Below are 19231 nucleotides of genomic sequence, written 5' to 3'. Positions count from 1 at the left end.
GCTTTAACCCACACACACACACTAAGAACAGTAACTTGTGAGTGCAGGTACTTAACAAGTAAGCAGAACTGCCCATGTAGAGGGAAAAATTCCACAGCTGCTCTGTCATTGCTGCTGCGGGACAGACCAGCACAGACAGAATCAGTGCTTCAGCACTGATGTGATGTGCACTGAACTTCCTGAGCCTGATAACCAGCCGAGCTCACATCATCGTGAGACACCAGCTTGTTCTGTGTTCTGACACGAATTTTTCATTTTCTTTGAAAGCCACAGAACTAGTTACAGCCGCATTAAAAGACGGCATATATTGTACTTCCCTGGTCGACACAGAAGATGATGGTGCTAAGAGTCAGAGAATTTATTACCCACATGATTTTCTTCCCTTCCTGAATACTTCAGATTTCTGCTAATCCTTCTGTAACTACAGAGGATTTCTTATCTGCTGGGACCAGACCATCTCAAGTGTTTCTGCACTGCCCTAGAAACAGCCCCAAACCCATCAGGATTTCTCAGGATTCACACAAACAGGACTCAGCTTTCGAAACCAACTCTCAGCACAGTACACCCAAGGTAAGATAGTGTCTAAGATCTGTGAGGTTTAAATGGTGTAGGGCGCAGCTAGAAAGTGCACACGTCACCTCTTAAACAGATATGTATCCCCTTCTCTTCGGAGGTTCAATTAGCCAAACAAACAGTGAGGCAGCATTAAAGGAGAAGTGCAGATGCGCTTTTCTCTGCGCTGCCCTTCACTAGATGCCGCAGGAGCTCAGCGGCGCTCCGACACCAACACCGCACTGCTGTGCCCTGCTGCCCGCTCGCTGCAAAGCTCCATGAGCTACCCCCTACCCAGCATAAGTCACAGTCACCCAAACTGATTCCACCCGGGAAGCCTGCACATAAATCGGCGAAACAAGCACATGAGCAGAACTAACGCCTCAATATACAGGATTTACCAATTCAAGCACAGAGACGGCGAGCCAAAGCTACGAGCACAAGGGTGCTGAAAAACTCACTCATACGTATTACCTACAGTAACCGCTACAGAACAACTTTGATTTCTCCCTGAAACAACAGAGCGAACATTTCCGCTCCGGAGCCATTCCCTTCTCTCACTGAGAGGCAGAGGAACGCGTTCTGTAGTATCCTGAACGCTGCAGACCGGAACAGACTCCGCAGAGACTTTTTTTTTTTAAGAAAACAAAAATAAAAGCGAAAAACAAACAAACAAACCGCAGCTGGGACAGCACGGGGAGCTGAGGGTCGCTCGTTCCGCCGGAGCGCGGCAGGGACAGCCCCGGACCGAGGTCCCCGCAGCCGCCCGGCCCGCCCGCTCCCAGCCCCGCGCCCCCGGGCCCCCCCGGCCCCGCGCTGACAGCTGCCCCGGTCCCGGCGCGGCGCCGCGCTCACCTCGCGGCGGGGGACGGCTCCATCCTCCTCTCGGCGGCGGGGTCGTTGGCCGCGGGGCTGCCCGCCGGCAGCTCCAGGAGCTCGGCGCCGCGGCCGGGGGAGGCGGCGGGGCTGGCGGGGCCGGAGCGCGGCCCGGGCAGGTAGTGCAGCAGCAGCGCCTCAGGGGGCTCCGGCGAAGGGGAGGAGGATGACGAGGAGGAGGCAGCGGCGGCCGGGGCGGCTGCGAGGAAGAGGGGCGCCTCGGGCAGCCGGTCCAGCTCCACGCTCCGCACTTTACGCAGCTGCTTCCGCCGCCAGTCGGAGCGCTGCTCCCGGCCGCCGCCGCCGCCCGCCTCCCGCAGCAGCCCGCCGCTCCCCGCGCCGCTCCCCTCGCCCGCGCCGCCCTTCGGGCTCCCGTACGCGGCGGCGGCGGCCCCTTCCGCGCCGCCGGCCGAGGATAATCCCGACGACGAGGTGCGATTCCCCGCCGCCGCCGCCGCCATTTTCTCTGGCGGGTCACATCGGGCTCCCGGGACTCGGGCGGGGGCGGAGGGAAGAGAGGGAAGGAGGAGGGAGCCGGCGCTGCCGCCCGCTGCGGAAACGGCGCTGCCTGCGCAAACGGCGTAGGGAGGAGGGCGGGCGGCGGGCGCCCATTGGCCGAGCGGGCGGCGCGGGGCGGGGCGGGCGGCCGTAGGTGCGGCGGGGCGGGGCGGGACCCGGCGCCATCCTGCCCCGCCCGGCCGCCCCCGCGCAGGTGTCGGCCGTTGGAGGGCCGGGCAGAGGGAACGGCGGGGCACGGCCGCCCGCAGCGCTACGGGGAACGAGGGCGGGCCGCGCCCCACAGCCGCGGGCGGGAGGGAGGGCGTCCCCGCCCCCACACGGCTCTTCTCGGCAGCGGGAGCGCCCCGGGAGCTGCCCCGTCAGGAGAGGCTGAGCGGCGCGGAGCCCCTCGTTCCCCCCGAGCCGCACAGCTGTCCTCGAGCTGTGGGGGGGAAGGAGAAAGCCGCCGTACTGCGGGGTGTGCCCGTGGTCCCCGCTCGCCCCCCATACCTGCTTGTTCACACAGCGCAGCCCGCGGCGGGATGTCAGCGTCCTGCGGGCCGCCTCACACAGCGGGGGCCGCCTCACCCGTCCGCTCCATGTCGGCGGCTACTGAGCGGCTGGCGCCGCACACACCTCCATGTGCTCGCTCGCCCGCCCATGTGCTGCCCCGCAGCCCGCCCCGCGCACCTCCTGCCGCGGCTCCCAGGGGTGGGACGGGGCAGGCGGCATCACATGGTTGTGCCTGGGGAGCGAGCAAATCCCGTCTGCTCTCGGAAGCCTCTCCGCTGCCATTGGATGTTCTTTTCTTTCGGCCTCCGAGCTGTTCATATGGAACTTAAGTTTAGCGAGATCGGAATGGCATGCATCGCCCTCTGAAACGTGCTGTATTCTGTCATTAAACACGTCTGTCTGAGTGCTGATATAATCTGAGGAAAGGAGACCTGAGTGTTGCTGTGCATACCTGGCCATTTTCAGTTTGGTGTCGTTTTGGATATAGCAAGTCGTAGAATTTCATTGAATCACAGAATCATTTGAGTTGTAAAAGAACTTTAGAGGTCATCTCATTCAACTTTCCTGCAGTGAACAGGGCCACCTATGGCTACATCAGGTTGCTTAGAGCCCCATCCAGCCCAGCCTTGAGCGTGTGCAGTGACTGGACACCCATTACCTCTGGGCAGCCTGTTCCAGTGCCTCGTCAATTTTATCATAAAGAACTTCTTTCTTATTTCCAATATCAATCTCCCCTTTTAGTCTGAAACAATGTTCCCTCCTCCAATTACAACACTCCATGTCCCATTCTTTCTTAGAGCCTCCCTTCTGGTACCGAAAGGCCACTCAAAGGTCTCTCCAGAGCCTTCTCCAGGCTGAACAGCCCCAGCTCTCTCAGCCTGTCCTTGTAGGAGAGGTGTTCTATCCCTTAGATTACATCTGTGGCCCCCCCCCTCTGGACATGCTCCAAAAGGTACATGTCTATTCTGTAGTGAGGACTCCACATCTGAACACGTTGATTCAGGTAAGGCCTCAGCAGTGCAGAGCAGAGGGTGAGGATCACCTCCCTCAATCCAGCTTGTGTTGTTAGTGGTTTTTACCATGACCCTGGTGCTTGACCTTGTGCTTGAATTTGTTGGACCTCATGAGGTTGTCCTGAGCTCACTGGGCCAAGTTTTAACCAGTTTTCCATAGCTGAGCTTCTTAGGCTTGCTTCACAGATTTTCCTTTGCATTCTCCAAATATAACACTATGCAGCTTGGCACTGGTATTTTGTATGGTCAGTTTGCTTGGATTGCTGCTTTGCACTGAGGTACCAGTAGGATGAGAAATGCCCTTAACAGAAACATGCTCTCCCTTAACATCTGTGGTTGGATGCTGACCTCCTTACTGGAGGATGTGATGAGCAAATTGGAAATTATTGCCCTCTAGTCTTGCAGAAGGACAACCCTGAGGAAGAGTTTCAAATGGTACTTCATTTAGTTTCAGGATAGTATCAAACATGAATATGGCCTCGGGGTCATGAAATGTGAGTCACTTTGATGATCCATCAAGATGCCACACTGTCTATGTGAAAGCCTCAACTGTAAATAATTGAGGAACAATTTTCTGTGAGATTCCTAAATGAAGCCTTATTATTGAACTGAGGACCTCAGTGAGGGCGGCGAATAACTGAGAACAGAATTTGGTTTGCAGAAGCAGAAGGAGTTTAGTTGCATGCAAATTTTGAAGCAGATGATTGAAATGAACCCAAATTATTACCAGTTGTTGGCATTGCGACCTGCATGTGTGCTACTCTTGAACAAGAAAGAAGAACTGCATAATTATACCTCTGTATTCCTCCGTGCCATAAAATCATGTTGACAGAAATGACCTTGTGATTTTAAAGTGTTCTCAAAAGGAAAAAGCAAAACAGCTTTATGAATTTACTGAGCATTCATCACAAGCAGAATGATAACAGCCTTGAATAACAATCGGTTAGAAAGGAACACGGAAAAGAAAAAGAGCAAATCTCTGATAGAACTAAATGTAGGAGATAACAGTGCAATGCAAATCCTTTTGGACTGACAGAATCTGAAGGGACAGTTCTCCCAGAGTACCAAAGCTCCAACACGGCTTAAAGGAGGAGGAAACCTGAGGCAAAATGTCAGAGTGGTCATGGGGTGCTGAGGAATGTGCATGTGCACTGAGGTGAAACAGTTTCTGGAAAGCAGCTGAGAATAACAGGGCAAAACGTGAAAGAAGGGGCAGTGGAAGCCACCGGTGTGTGGACAAGTGCTGTCACTATCTGTCTTCAGACATTGCTTTGCCATTTGAGGAAGGTCTGCAGCAGCAAGATTTTGAATTACTTTTTGGTTAAGATGGAAGGCTTACTATTTACTCATCAATACATGTCTTGTCTTATAAGGGTTTATCCCCCTATTATGGTTAAATCTAATTAATGAAATGCTTGTTGCCAGTGATACTTACATTTGCCTGGCATGTGGATGTCTCTCCACTCTGCCTTAACCGCAGGAATACAGCAACAAATGAAAAGACGCCTGCCATGCCTCGTTTGAGTGCTAGATAATGGTGTGCCTGTATGCAATGCAGATTTATGCACAAGACAGAGACACTGCATGGCAAGGGCTCACTTAGAAGCCTTTAAATCCTAAAATCATTAACTGAATATTCAGAGGTCTGTGTTTTCTCGTGATGAGCTCTTAAATACCCTTTTGTGTTTGATGAACACCAGTTGACCTGACTTTGAAAAACATAAAACTTAGTGAGAAACTGAGGAAGTAGTTGAGTTACCTCTTGCACATATTCTTTCTCAGTCCATCAAACTTCTGAGTTCCAGTGTTCCAGTTGAAAATACAGTTCTGGAGGGTAATATGAGACTTGTAGCAGTTTTCAGTGAGCCTATTTGCCCTCAGCAGTAAGTAGTGGCACTCAGTGTTTGTTATGAAACAGAAGCCTTTGGCCTCGAATTAGCATCGTGCAACATTTGGAACATCAACTGTTGTACACAAAGAAAGTTCTGTTTGGGAACACGCTAAGTTTTTGCAAGCCAAGGAGTTTCCTTGTTGCACAAAACCTGTAACAGTGTCATAAATAACCAACAATTTTCAACATGCTAGAGATAGGAATCTTCCATGCCTCTGAATATATAAAGTAGGCATCATCCTCTACAAACAAAATAAATGTGAGAGGTTACACAGTTTATAGCTTCTGGTCTTGACTAAACATGCAAGAAGTGCTGTAGTACCTGCATATCTAATATAGATTCTTCCTGCCTTATTCTTCTGTTTAGAAAAACATTGCTACCTCAGTCTTCCATTCATTCTCCCCACTGCAAGAAAGGGGAAGCAAACCCACTCCTAAGCTGCAATCCTTTTCTGTTTGCTCCCATATGTAATGGAGAAGTCAAGCAACTAAATTAGGACATGGATGCTGAAGTCCTATCCATTGTTTCCATGGTCTTGGTAAGAATCTGTGGGCATCTCTGTTGCTTTTACAAATGCTTTGCCATCTTGCTGACACTCAGCATTTACTTCATAGTGTAACAAGTGTGCTTTTTAGAAGCAATTCTACCTCAGAAGACCAAGACGCTGTATCGCTTTTCAAGTGAGAGAAAGCTGAGGAGAGACAGAATCTGTTATAGGCAAGTCTGGCTTTATTTAGGACAGTGAGAATGTCTAGCCTGACTGTCATTTAATTTTCTGTATAGTTTATCTATTAATTTTCACATTGATTTCTGTGCAAAAAATGTGTTTAAAGATTTCTTGTGTCACAATTCAGCTCTCACACAACTGAACTCCTGTTAAAAATGTACTTTGGATCCACAGAACTTAAGATTACATCTTGACCTTGGTGCCAGTTGCATTATATAAGAAAACAGCTGTACATCCAGCCTTCTTTTTCTGCCAAAGTACATATTCACAATTCTGTGTTTCTTCTGGTGAATTAATAGGGATATTTTGCTCTGTAGTGTCTAGTCAAATTTATCACAATTACTGAGTTTCTTAGTATGTAGTCATGATCAAATGCACTTTTTAGTCTATGAACCATGCAGTCCAAAGTAAAAAGGAGTACTGTTCATAAAGAGTGGTCAATTTAAGTGTGAAAGGCAGACAAGAAGTGGAGTAATCAGCAAGCTGGATTATGGTCTTTGTGCAGCTATAGTCTGCTTGTCACCTTGTACTTTTATTTATTTATTTTTGTTCCTGGTTAGTACCTTTTACTAAAATCAGTTCAGTTCTCAAGTAGTTTTTGAAATATTAACAACTTGACATCCGATTTGGATATTCTTTTTGGTTGTGCTACTGAAGATTTTTCTGACCTTAAATCATTATCCTTCAATGGCTATTTTTTCCCCAGCTATAAGAGACTAACAAAAATATTCATTTACCTGACAAAAGGCTGAGGGATTATTATAGAATTTCCAGGTGATTCCTTGCTCTAAGGAAATATAGCAATGAAATAGACAACACCTGTTAAACCTCATATATCACTTGATTAGCGCTACCAGAATTATTGCAGCCATCAGCTCCTTTTCTTATCTTCTTCCCTACTACTGAATTGGCAACATAGCTCTCACACTGATCGGCATCTACATCTCTTTTAAGGACCATTGCCAGCACCCTCTCTAGAGGAAAGCAAATGTACCATTTCAGACTCAGGAGACTGGAAATAGCTTAGTTTTTTTTACCCTGCTGATACTATTGGTAGTTACATCTCTTCCAGGCTACTTTCTTATTGTTCTGTTCTGTAACGCAAAGGCATAGAGAATAAACACAGCTTCTAGGAGCTGTCCTCTACTGGAAGCTATACATTTCCAGATTTTAACTCTTGTTTTTTTTTCTTTAGGAACAATATAGTCACCTACTGAAAGCGAGTGTGAATGGTCAGAATGGAAGAAGGACCACTTCCTCACTCCCACCAAAGAGGACCCCGCGGTTTTTCTTCCTCTCTGCCGGCAACTCTTTCATCTTTCTTCTGCCAACAGCATAATTGTATAGCACCAACAATAAGCTGCAGTTATTGAAGGTCAGTAACATGACAACAGGAAAAACATCCAACCATTGGCAAAAACAGAAATGAGTGCCACAGAATGTGGGCTGCAAACCAACAGTCTATCATGATGGGTGTATTCAGCACATACAACTAAAGATGTGCAAGGACCCTGTAAAAGGGAGGCAGACTACAGAGACACAGCTTGACAGCTACCTTCTGTCTGGTTAGTTGCTTCCTTTAATAATCACCAGACAGGGAAGGAATTGGCAAGATCACCCTCCACGGGGTATCTTACTTGCTTTCTCCAGAGCCAGGGCATAACTTGAATAATCATTTCTGGGCACAGGAATGGCATCCTGCCTGAAACATTATTTCCCCCATATTTATTTCTGTCTGTTTCACCCAGCCCCTCTAATAGTGCTGTCTGTATGCTTCCATTCATGATGGCTAGCATGATGGCAGTGCTGTTCCTCTTAAATCCAGCAGGCATGCTTTGCCAAGGCCCTCAAAGCTGTCAGAGAGAATAACAAAACTCAGCAGTGACACTAGTGCCTGGTTCATCGTGTGATCCTTTCCTGCCAAGCCTGTCCATTTTTTGGTACTATGGCAAAATCAAATCAAACAGCCTTTTGCTTTAATGGTGTCGGGGAATTCACAGACCTTAAAAATAGTTAGGGGATCTTTTATGTCTGAACAGCCAAATCTTTATTATTGCCCTTTTTTAGAAAAGGCAGCTTGATATTTATCTCAAGCTCTTAAATAAGTTATTCCCTCCAGCAACTATAGTAGGTCCAAGACTACTTTCTTGCTTTTGTGACAGCTGCAGTCCATGAGAATCATGTTTTCAACACCACCTTATTACACAACCCAAGCTATTATCTATATTTAACATCCTCAAAAGCCAAAGATGATCTGGACATAGGTAGCAGGCATTTGCCTTTTCTAAGGCAAAATGCTGTATTGCTTTGATATGGTTACCTCTTATGTGCATGCATAAGTGTATATAATAACAGCCCAGAAGTCATAAAAATTTCCCAGGAATTTTCTGGAAGAAGAAATATGCTTTGAAGAATTTTGAAGAGTTTGTTTCATTGATATTAAAACAAAAGATCTTTTTAGTGAATAAGCACCTAGTACCAAAATAAATATAACAAAATTATTATATCTTTGTGCAACCAATGAATTATCCATTTTGAGATATGATCTGTTGATAACAAAATCTTAAAAAAATATATACTGTGTATCCTAGCCTAAGCCATTCTATGATTCAGTGATTCCATGGTTTAAACCTACTTTCTGAATTTTTTTGCTGTTCATAGGATTAATTTGTCATTCACTGGGCTCCAACCATTCTAAACTATAGCTTCCATAGTTATACTCATTTCATTTACGTTTTTTATAATATCTGCAGGAAGTAACGTATTTCATCTATCAATAAATCATAAGTAAATAAATCCACTTTGCTTTCAACATACATACCTTTCTCCTGTTAGATATCGAAATCACAAAAATTAGGTACTGTACTAGTTGATCATCTTTGACATCCATAAAGATAACTGGCATATAAGGGACATACAAATATGTATATGTAAATACATGTATATATATGTACATGTATATGTAAATACACATATATATGTATTTGTATGTCTGTATAAATATATGTATAACAAACATCTTTCCTAATAGATCATTTTATACTTTGCAATTTTAATTTTGCTGATTTCATTTCATCCTGCTGATTAAACCTAAGAACACTGGCAGAGTGTAAAAGTGAGCTGACTTCACTTTCTGAATGTTTTGTCAGAATGCATCTTTTACTCATTACATATCTTCCACATTCCTTCTGGTTTAAACCAAACCTTCTTAAATTATGAACAAAAGCTTGCAAATCTCAAGAATGTAATAGTTTACCATTGAATGTATTGAGCATGCAAACCACTTCCTGTGAGTTATGTAACAGCTTTTCAACAATGGTGCCCTAATCAAGCTTATCATGCATGGTACTGACAGTGTGTCAGAGCATTTCAAGAATACATATCACTACTTTCTCTTGAGTTTTGTTAGCAGATGAACACAACTGAGCGGCCACTTTGAGGTTTTCATCCTCTAAATTTGGAGGTGATTTTATTTACAAATGTTAACACCAGTTTCATTATACTAACCTAGTGATGTAGTCTCTAGCACCTTAATCAGAAAACTGCATGAACGATCTGCCTTTTTAAATTCTAAAACTGCTTTTTTTTTTTTTTTTTAACCAGAACAAATGATCCTTCTCATGACATAATGACACACTATTTAGTCTACAGTGAGAACCACTGCAGGACCTTGTCAAATAACTTCTTTTACCCTGTGGATCATACCCATGTGCATTTTAAAAATGGAAAAATACCAATTGTAAAAATAAAATATGAGGTGAAGGAGTTAAATAAAGAAAATAGCATCTCCTCTTATTTTCCTCTTCCTGAAATAAAGACTTTCTGATTTATTCCCAAATTCCTTAGTATAACTCCTTATGTTTACTATCAACTGTAGCAATATATATTCCTTCACTTTTTACTGCAGTTATTTCAGATTTATTTAGTCCTAGTCTAGTGAAAGCGTTCACCTATAATTGTGGTGGTATTTAATTTTCAGTATCAGGAAAGCTCAGCTGTCCATATCAGTTAAGCTACAGATAGTCATTAAACTCCCTCTGTCCTAAGGAAATATACTTTTATCCTTGTATATTGGAACAGCCTCATAGTTCAGTTTAATCCTTTTTTATTATACCAGTTAGATTTTAATAGATTGCTGCTCACTGCATCATTAACAGCTATTTCTCTTATCTCCCTGACTAAATTTCATTTGATGATGTTATTAAAGCCAAAGTTGTAGTTATGGATGGCAAACCTTTCTATTTCCCTGGCTCCTAAAAAAATGTGAGGTAAGTAGCTGCTATTTAGAAAAATAAAGATTTATGTATGAAACTTAGACTACCTTTACAAGCCAGTGAATTATTTTATATTGAAACTATAGACAAAAGTAGATTTGATGTCACATCTGCAGAATGATGTGAGAGTGTCTGAGGTCTATGCTGATACATAGAAGGGCTTTCCAACCACACTATTTTAGTAATTGTACCACACCAGAAACAACAAAAGCTGTCCTGAGATTGAAGCGTATGATGCTTTCAGAGCAGCTTTATTGTGAATATTTGGAAGGTCATAGGTCTGAATTCCACTGATGTCTCAAATTCTAGTCTAGCTGAAGAAGATGGGAAAGCATGAATGAAAATTTTAGTAGTAAGCTGAAGTTTTCTGTATGATTTATTTTAGTATTCATTGGTCTAGAGGACAGATGCAGGCTATGAAATTACAGAAAAGAGAGAAAGTATGTCCACTTCTCCTTAGCACTCTTTCAGCTGAGCTGATGGTCCAGATGCTTGAAGGGTGCTGTTATCTCTGTTTCTGAAGTCCCTGGGACCACTGAGAGCAACATCTGCCTAAAGTCCTTTCTTCCCCAGACCCCACATTTAAGTGTTCTAGATCTTGTCCTTTTGGTAAGTTCAAGTTTAGAAAACCCTCTTCAAAAACAGAAGTTATTTTTTCCTAATGTGTCCAGGATAACTCAAAATACTGTGTTTTCATCCCGTGTTTCTAGTGAAGGGCACATGGCATATTGTATCTAGTTTGCTCCGAATGTAATGCCTTACCACTATGGAAACAACAACAAATACAAAGAGCACAATGAAACTATTTCATAGAGCAAATTCTCAGCTGCAAAACAATATTTTTCAACATCGCCATCACCATTAGAATGGATTTTCACCAGCAGTGAACAGGAGCCTTCATGCTACATGTGTAAAAAGTCTGCATGGCTATCTGGAATGTGACTTGTTTTTCACATCACTGTAACCAGTGCTGAAATGCACCACCCACCCCCTCACTGTGCTCACATCCACTGTCTGGGCTTCACCAATGTACGGCAAGTGTCACTGAATGTCAGTGGGTGCTATTTGTCCAGAATTCAGTAAAACATTTTTTCTTCATACCCACTTCCATGTCAGATACCATGCTATCAGAGTGCCCCTCTGCTGCCATCTTTCACATGGCAGCAACATGTAATCAAATACGGGCGGTTCAACCAAACCACCCTTTGACAATGAGGGCCAAAGTAATAAAATAGGAGCCATTACTTTCAGAGCAGCCCACATATTAATACTGATGTGAAGACCTACTGAAATGAATTATTCGTTTTCAGGAAAAGCATTATGTTTGCTCCCACAACTTTAACATAGTTATTCTTTGAATATTTGGACTTTATGTGGACAACTACAGTTCCTAAAGCACAACCAAACACCTTACCATCACAAAGAAAACCTTTGGCCTAAGCTCAGTGTAGTGTGAGACCTTCTGCTCTGGTCATCAGACACATGTGCATCCCCTTGTGCAGACAGAAAAGAGCTATGGAGCTTCTGTGTCATGGTGTGGGCTGCCTCTTTGCATTGGTTTTGAAGAAATTTTATGTTTTAGCCAGCACTTCTTCGTCAAAATGCTGCTGATTACAATGAAGACAGAACAGTTAAATACTTGTTCTCTTGGATTCAAGCACTGAGACAATCTTGCTGAAATGTTTATATATGCATATAATGCAGTGTGTGTTTAACTCTCTTTGCTGCAAACACATGTACTTCCCCCTAAAACTAATAGAAAATCACCCAGGACTGAATTAATTCATCTAGGCCATCGTGTTCTACTTCACTTAATTCCTGTTTTAAGCTCTAATAATTTTTGATAGCATGATTATAGAAGTTTTGTGACCGTGTCACAGTGAATTACATAGCTTTCAAGGACACTCACAGAAATTACAACTCCAGTACAATACACACTGAACAATGGGTGTAGTTCAATTTTTGCTGGATCCAGGTAATAGAAACCATGACAGAGGGTAGGCAGTCTGCTGAATAAAGAGGCTGTGGTGGTCACACCCTCCTCTGCCAGCACTGGACTCAGCAAAAACCAAACTGAACTGGCCAAAAATGAGTTGATTCAGCATGCTCTGCTGCAAAGGCACTTAAGCTGTTCCAGACGGAACTATGAGGAAGGATGACAGCAACAACACCATCCTTCAGGCCGAGTTCCCTGTGGGCTTTGGACTGCTGCCAAAATGAATCATCCCTACTTTAAAATATGCTAGGAAGTCCATGTCTGGCACAGGTTTTTCCTCAGGTCTTCTTACTTGTTCTCCATGGCCACACAATCTATAGAATGAAGTTGCAAGTACAGCACAAGATAATGTGAGTGAGCTCCAGGTAAAAAGACTGGCTCTCATCTGCAATTCCAGTCATTTGTATAGCATGATCCCATGTTAAATGGGGAGGAGGCCAAAGCCGGAGTAACCTAAACACTTCCTTCAGGGGATTTTACTCTGCTCTGCAGGATCTGCCTACAAGTACATTCCCTTTTCCTGTACTTACTGCTTCAGGCTTTTTCTTCAGGCTTGTGAGTACCCAAAAGTTGCACTGATTTAACTGAATTGGCTTCTAAAGGGACATATTTAAATCAGAGCAATCTCTTGTAATGAACACTTGGAACACAAAGAATTTCCCAGAAAGAAGCCCTTTTATTTAGCATTTGCAAAGTCTCTCTCTCTCTTTTTTTTTTTTTTTTTTTTTTTTTCATCAATGGATCTCAAAGCACTTTATAAAGTAGGTCACTGCCATTTACTCTGGTTTGCAGATGGGGAACAGATGAAATAGTTTGCCTACTGTGGGCAAAAGCTGGGAATAAAGACCTGTGTCTGCCCACTTCAGTGCTTCAGCCACAAAGCCACGTGGGGTTTCCAAGCTTCCCTGCTGTGGATGTGCTTTGAGGATCACATTTCTGCTAACCTTGTAATGATGTACCAGCTATTTCCTAGTAGTCAGAATCAACTCAGAAAATAAAAAGCCATACACAAAATAATAGGTCTTATCTGCTGGACTTTTAAGTGTTTTTATACAGTGGCTCCTAATAAAGCTTCCATCTCACAGAACTTATTTTTTGCCAATGTTACAAGTATTGGATGCATCCGTCCACAGCCTCTCACCATACACCACACTCAGGCCACAGAAAATTCCCCCTGAAGTTATGTTCAGATGATGAATAAACCATCTAACAGCCAAAATACAGCGCTGTAACAGAATATAATTCAGCAAAAGAATGAGCATACAAGAAATTTAATGAGATTTAACAAGGAACAATAAAAATGAATGTGTAGGAACATCATGTCACTTTCTATTCAGAGATAGATTTAGCCTACATTTTCAGCAGGGCTGCCCTAACTCTGAACTATCAGGTAGTGGGCCTCTAGCAGGAATATATATTCTTTTCTGTTAAACCTTCTTTATCTGTCACTGGCGCAGGACATGGTCCAGTAAAATTTCCATCCTTGGGGACAGCAGTGTGGACAGCTGACCTGGCTTAATGCTGGCAAGTGTGCTGCTGTGAGCAGGAGATTGGATGAGAAAACCTCAAGAGAGCCCTTCCAAACAACAGCTCAACAGTCCCACGATGTTAAACTTGGTGTGCATGCAATGAGTGTTACATTTGGACTGGGTTCTGGTGTCTGAATAAGACTGAGAGTGGGTGATCTCCTGTATGATTGCCAAGTTAGTAAAATTCTTGATCTTGGTAAAATAGAAATTCTTGATTTATTATAGTTTGCTGGTATGTTACATTAGGAGATGAATTATTCAGTTTTCGTAGTTGCTAACTCCAATATTATGTAGAAGGAGATGCTGAAGCAGTTCATGAATAGGTCACAGTCATTAACCCAGTTTTACAGATGAACAATTTGTGTTCTTGTTACAAATGATAGTTAGTCCTTTTCTGGATTTTGGCATTCTTCTTTCCCTTAGGAAAATAAAAGAAAGAACTGAGGGGAAATTGCAGATAAGCACAGGCACTGTGATCTGTAACTCTTTATCTTATCATTTGTCCAGGACTTTTGAAGAGTACTGGCTTAACAAAAGGAGCCTGAGATGAGAAAGAAACCTCTGACTCATTTTATTATCAATACCTTTACTGGAACTGGGAAGACTTTTTAATTTTTTTTTTTTTTTTGTCATGGGGAAAAGCTAGAGTGAGAATGTACAAACATCCATCTTACATACTATGTAGAGCATGGCTAATGTGATGCTAACATTTTTACATATATACCATGCTTTACTGCTAATTAGGGCCAGGCAGAAAGAATTAAGGGAACCATTTCCTAATCAGCAGTATAATCACGTCCAAATCAGTGTTTAGCATATAGATATTTCATTGAATTTTGTTTGAGTAAAGCTCTCCATGGGTTGTGATAAGGTCTAAATGTCTAAATGTACTACTGTTTTCTGATTACTATTTTTTTCCAGTGCAGTTTGAACTGTGTTATTATCTATATGTAAATTGATCACCAGACAAATACCATTGAAATAAAATGTTTATCTGAAAAAATTGTGTTGATTTCAGCTGATTTTTTCCTTATATTTTTCACTTGGAGTATTAAAAAAATCTAAGTCGCAAAGGAGACTGATTTTGAATTGAAGAGATTATTCCTCCTGCAGACTGGATTCCTTTGTTCAGGTCTGTTACATCCACAAACATCTGGAGATCACCTATAGACATGAGAAATTTCATCTCCCTTTAAGTCACAGGCAGTTTTTACTTTGAACATAGCCGTAACATTTGGGCAAAATTATTTTTTAAGCAAACAACGTACTTATTTGGAGACACCCAAAATATATTGGGTTTCAAACATTTCTATCTGTTGCTGTACAACTGCAAGCAATCTTTTTGTGTGTTGCTCAATTTTCCCAGAGCATTTAGTCAGCATGATGAACAGTTTCTGGAGCAAAAATAAAGCCAAATTAGGATAGACATTTATCAAAGCTATCAAAGCTATTTTACTTAGAGGGAAAGCCAATAGTATTTGTTCAGCGTGTTCTGATAAGCTCATTCACAGAATAATATCTTACTGGAAGAAATATGCATGCATCAACAGAAAGTCACAAGCAGACAGCCACAGCTCGCCTGCTTTGCTGTTCTTCTCAAGCATGGAGTCATTAAGTTTATTTTACAGTTCTAGAAGTTATTACTTCAGATAGAGAAGTAGCAAGATGCTAATAAGAAAACATATGCGAAGTTCTGTTATTTTTGTGCAGAAAAATAAAGTTATATATCCAGCGACAGATATGTGTTTGGTATTTTTAAGGCTGTAATTCCCTAAGGGTCCTGCTGGTTTTTGTAACTGCACATAGTACCCCCAGATGAAGAACAGCTGGCAAACTGTTAGTTCCTGCATCTGGCAGGACTTGATGCTTCCAGAAAAACTGATATGCAAGAAATTGTGTTGTTTCAAGTTCAACAATCTTATTTTTGTTATAAATTCTGAAAGATACATCAAAATAAATTCAGAGGGACTAAAGATATACAGGATGTGTGACAATGTCTATTTAAAGAAGAATGCAGTACCAGAAATGAAAATAAACCTCAAGAAGGACATACCATAAGGGAATTTGTACAGGAATAGGCTGGAGGTTTAAACTGTTCTCATCTAGCGTTTCCTTAAGTGCTGGTGTATGAAAAAAACATCTTCCATTGTTTTATCTTAAACAAACTTGGGTTTCTTGACAGTTGTTTTTAGGTTTTCTTTTTTCTTTCTTTTATTTTTTTATTTTTTAATTTTTTTTAATGAACAGAGGTTATTTTTTTTCTCTGCTTTAAAAAAAATAAAACCCAAAACAACCACAACAGAACAGTTGGAGAGAATAAAGATCCAAACAGCAGCACTGGAAAATACATATATTTTCCTTTTTTATCTTTCTGAGTTGCAGGCTATGTCACATTCAGATCCTGCGCTTTCTGTGTCCTAAGTGGATTTGCATTACATGATACTATGTTGCTAGGAGCAGACCCATTCAAGACAATATCAAACTTAGGATCCAAGCAGGTTGGTTTTGATATCCAAAAAGTTTCTGTCCCCACAGTTGTGTCTATTGCATCTCTTCTATGGTTTGTCTAAATCAAAGCTGTGCAGTGACCCTGCTTTTAATCCTTACAGCTTCTTCCAAAGTGCTGACACTCGAGCAGACAGGGCACGGCTGAGGCTTGTGACTCAGAGCACTGCTTTCCATGCACGGAAGCTGAGCTGCTCACAGGTCAGTTGCTGAAGAACTGCAGATTACACTGTGACATTTACCTTCGTGTTTTGTTGTAGTCGATGCTGGTTTAGCACCTCATCCCTACATCTCATCCATGCCCACATCTGGGGAGTGAAGAGATAAAATTGTCAGTAATCTTGTCAGCTGTCCTTAGGCATGCTTTTTCCTTTGTTGAATCAGAACCTTTTCTAAGGGTCATTTATTTTACTTGTTTGCTCTTTTTGGGGAAAGATCATAAACATTTAAAAAGCAGCTGCAGCAAAATAGCTACTGGCATGACAGAGGAGATAGCAGCTTCTAGCCCAGGAGGCGGCAACAAGTGGGCATCGCTTGATAGCCTCTAAAGCCACATTCTCTCTTGACAAGGTCCTGATGTACAGCCACAGCTCCACTCTATCACAACTGCATTTGGTCCACTTATTACCAGTATGCATACTCAATCATTGCTATCTACAGGGAGATATGCCCTGTTGTCCTAAACCTGATAATGTAACCTCTAGTCAGATGGGCTTTACAAAGCACACCCAGCCTCCAGGGCAGATCTTTGTAATGAAAGTTTTGTTGCAACCCACAGCACATGTATACAAAGGATGGCGTACATGCAGGAGACCATGTTCCAGTGGAGCCCAGTAGGAAATCATCAGGGCAAGCCTTCACATTCCCTGGGGAGACTGTACCTCAAAATGTTGATTCCCAGCTCTGTCAGCTGTGGCTGCCATGCTATGGAAATCTGTGTGGGCAGGGTGTGCTGGCATGGAGCATGTTAAGTAGCCAGGTCTGTTGCCTCTGTAGAGACATAAGCCAACACTGGCTTGCAGAAGGTCTGGTCCCAACACAGTTCACCCTGAAGGAGAGCGGTGGAACATCAAGGTGTTACTTCATTTCTGCCCAAACATCTTCTAAACCTACTTCTGTCCACCACAAGAACCAGTAAACACGATCAAGAAACCAAGAATCAGAATCTGCTCACATTTCATGAACCAGTCATGTACACACTGTATGTACAGAGTTTCAGTAGTACAGTGCCAGAGTCTACAAAACCATAAGCGTTCCTTCTTCCTTGTCATCTGAACCATGGAAATAAATGCTGCAACTACACACATTTAAAAGTAGTTCAAAGTCTTACTTACTTGAAGACATGCTGCATGGAGGAAATTAATTTATCTGAGACTGAAACATCAAAAAGACTTGAGGAAGGCAAAACAGTTGATTGTCACCACAGCTTTTTTCATATCTGTGACTTAAAATGCTGCTATCTGTAAATAAAAAGAATGAGAAAACAGCCAGTTTAATGTCTGTAAGCAAATCATCATGCCTTGCTCTCAGGAGACCTTAGAAGAAGCAAAGCCAGATGTGCCAGCATAGTTCACAGCGGGGCATAGGCAGATGATGGACAAGTCCTTTCACTTAATGTACTGATAGCACACTGAACCGAGTACCTGTTGACATCACAGGTAGCATGTCCACTTCAGGCACCTTCTGCTCCTGGAAGCAGTGAAACAATGCAGCCACTTGCAGGGCGATACAACAGTCAGAGGATAAGTTTTCCAGCAGCAGATGCCTTCCTTTGGGATTTCATCTTTATGATATGGCTGCTGTCAGCAAAGCTTGCACCCGTCACCTGAGCTATCCCACCTGCCACCCACAGAGTGATCTCCTGCAGTTGCTGAGAAAATGTTGAGACATTTAAAAGACCATCGACCTTTATCCATCATGAACCATAACCTGTCTCAATTTCTTGCAGTATTATCGAAGTGTTAGTCTCCTGTTTTAATCAACACTAATTATACTAAGTTATTATTATTATTATTTTGTTGTTATTGCAAACTCCCTACACCCTAATTTTCCAGCAGTATTTAAAAGGAAATGTAAACTGATAGCAAGAGCTGTCACCAAGGCAGACTACTTTGTCTGTTGCCTCCATGTTGTGAAACTGTCGTTATGAAACAGCAATTGGATGAAGCTCAGCTCAAAGCACAAAACAGGCAATTTGTGCTAATGACTTGAGAAAGAAAACTGTCCAGACATTTTAAAAATAAATAACACACTGGGATCTTTTAACTTATTTCTATGATTATTGCCAACCACATACTGATTTCAAATATTTTTATTATGTAAAACTGCCAGCAGAGAAACTTGGCCGGGACTTAGCAGCTGAGGAAGAAAGGGAAGACAGACTGTGATCATATAGATACAGTGCTACACATACCTAGCACTGAAAGATATCTGTTTTGTAGATACAAACTGGACACTCAGGGATCTGTTATTTTTTTCAGTTATGATGCATTAATATGTTTTAAGAACCTGTAACACAAGATCAATTATAACAAAACCATTTTTGATTATCAGAATTCAAAGTTCTGACATGTATGCATTTATTATATTTCCTTAAAACAGCTAGTATCTAGCAAGTAACGTGTGAAGAAAACATCTTTGCGTATGCAGGCTCAGTGGAATGGAATGGAATGGAATGGAATGGAATGGAATGGAATGGAATGGAATGGAATGGAAGAGAGCAGAGTAGAGTAGAGTAGAGTAGAGTAGAGTAGAGTAGAGTAGAGTAGAGTAGAGTAGAATAGAGTAGAGTAGAGTAGAGTAGATTAGAGTAGAGTAGAGTAGAGTAGAATAGAGTAGAGTAGAGCAGAGTAGAGT

At 42.5% G+C, this 19231-nt stretch overlaps 1 protein-coding gene and 1 long non-coding RNA gene across 4 annotated transcripts in view; one reads left to right on the top strand and one right to left on the bottom strand.

Moving 5' to 3' along the window:
* Positions 1-2705, bottom strand: part of MAP3K1 (mitogen-activated protein kinase kinase kinase 1) — a 54810-nt gene extending 52105 nt beyond the window's left edge. Inside the window, exon 1 of one of the 2 annotated variants that reach the window (XM_085528862.1) lies at positions 2437-2705. Coding sequence is in view for 1 of the 2 variants with exons in the window: in XM_015848754.3 (XP_015704240.2) it covers positions 1408-1889 (482 nt within the window). In the remaining variant the exon portion in view is untranslated. Of the gene's footprint in view, positions 1-1407; positions 1991-2436 lie in introns of those variants that run through there. The other variant, XM_015848754.3, reaches the window with a different exon arrangement.
* LOC107306013 (uncharacterized) lies at positions 1722-14943 on the top strand. 2 transcript variants are annotated; one of them, XR_014939393.1, is made up of 3 exons: positions 1722-1860; positions 7267-7446; positions 13799-14943. It is a non-coding gene; the product is annotated as an uncharacterized LOC107306013 (long non-coding RNA). The 2 variants fall into 2 exon arrangements; XR_014939394.1 differs by lacking the exon at positions 13799-14943 and adding an exon at positions 9675-9851.
* Positions 14944-19231: the final 4288 nt, after the last annotated feature.

Source organism: Coturnix japonica, chromosome Z (assembly GCF_054131305.1).
Source record: "Coturnix japonica strain WE chromosome Z, WE-NBRP24, whole genome shotgun sequence".
NCBI classification, from domain to species: Eukaryota; Metazoa; Chordata; class Aves; order Galliformes; family Phasianidae; genus Coturnix; species Coturnix japonica.
The sequence above is the reverse complement of the archived record's forward strand: the minus strand, read 5'-3'. Positions and strand labels throughout refer to the sequence as shown.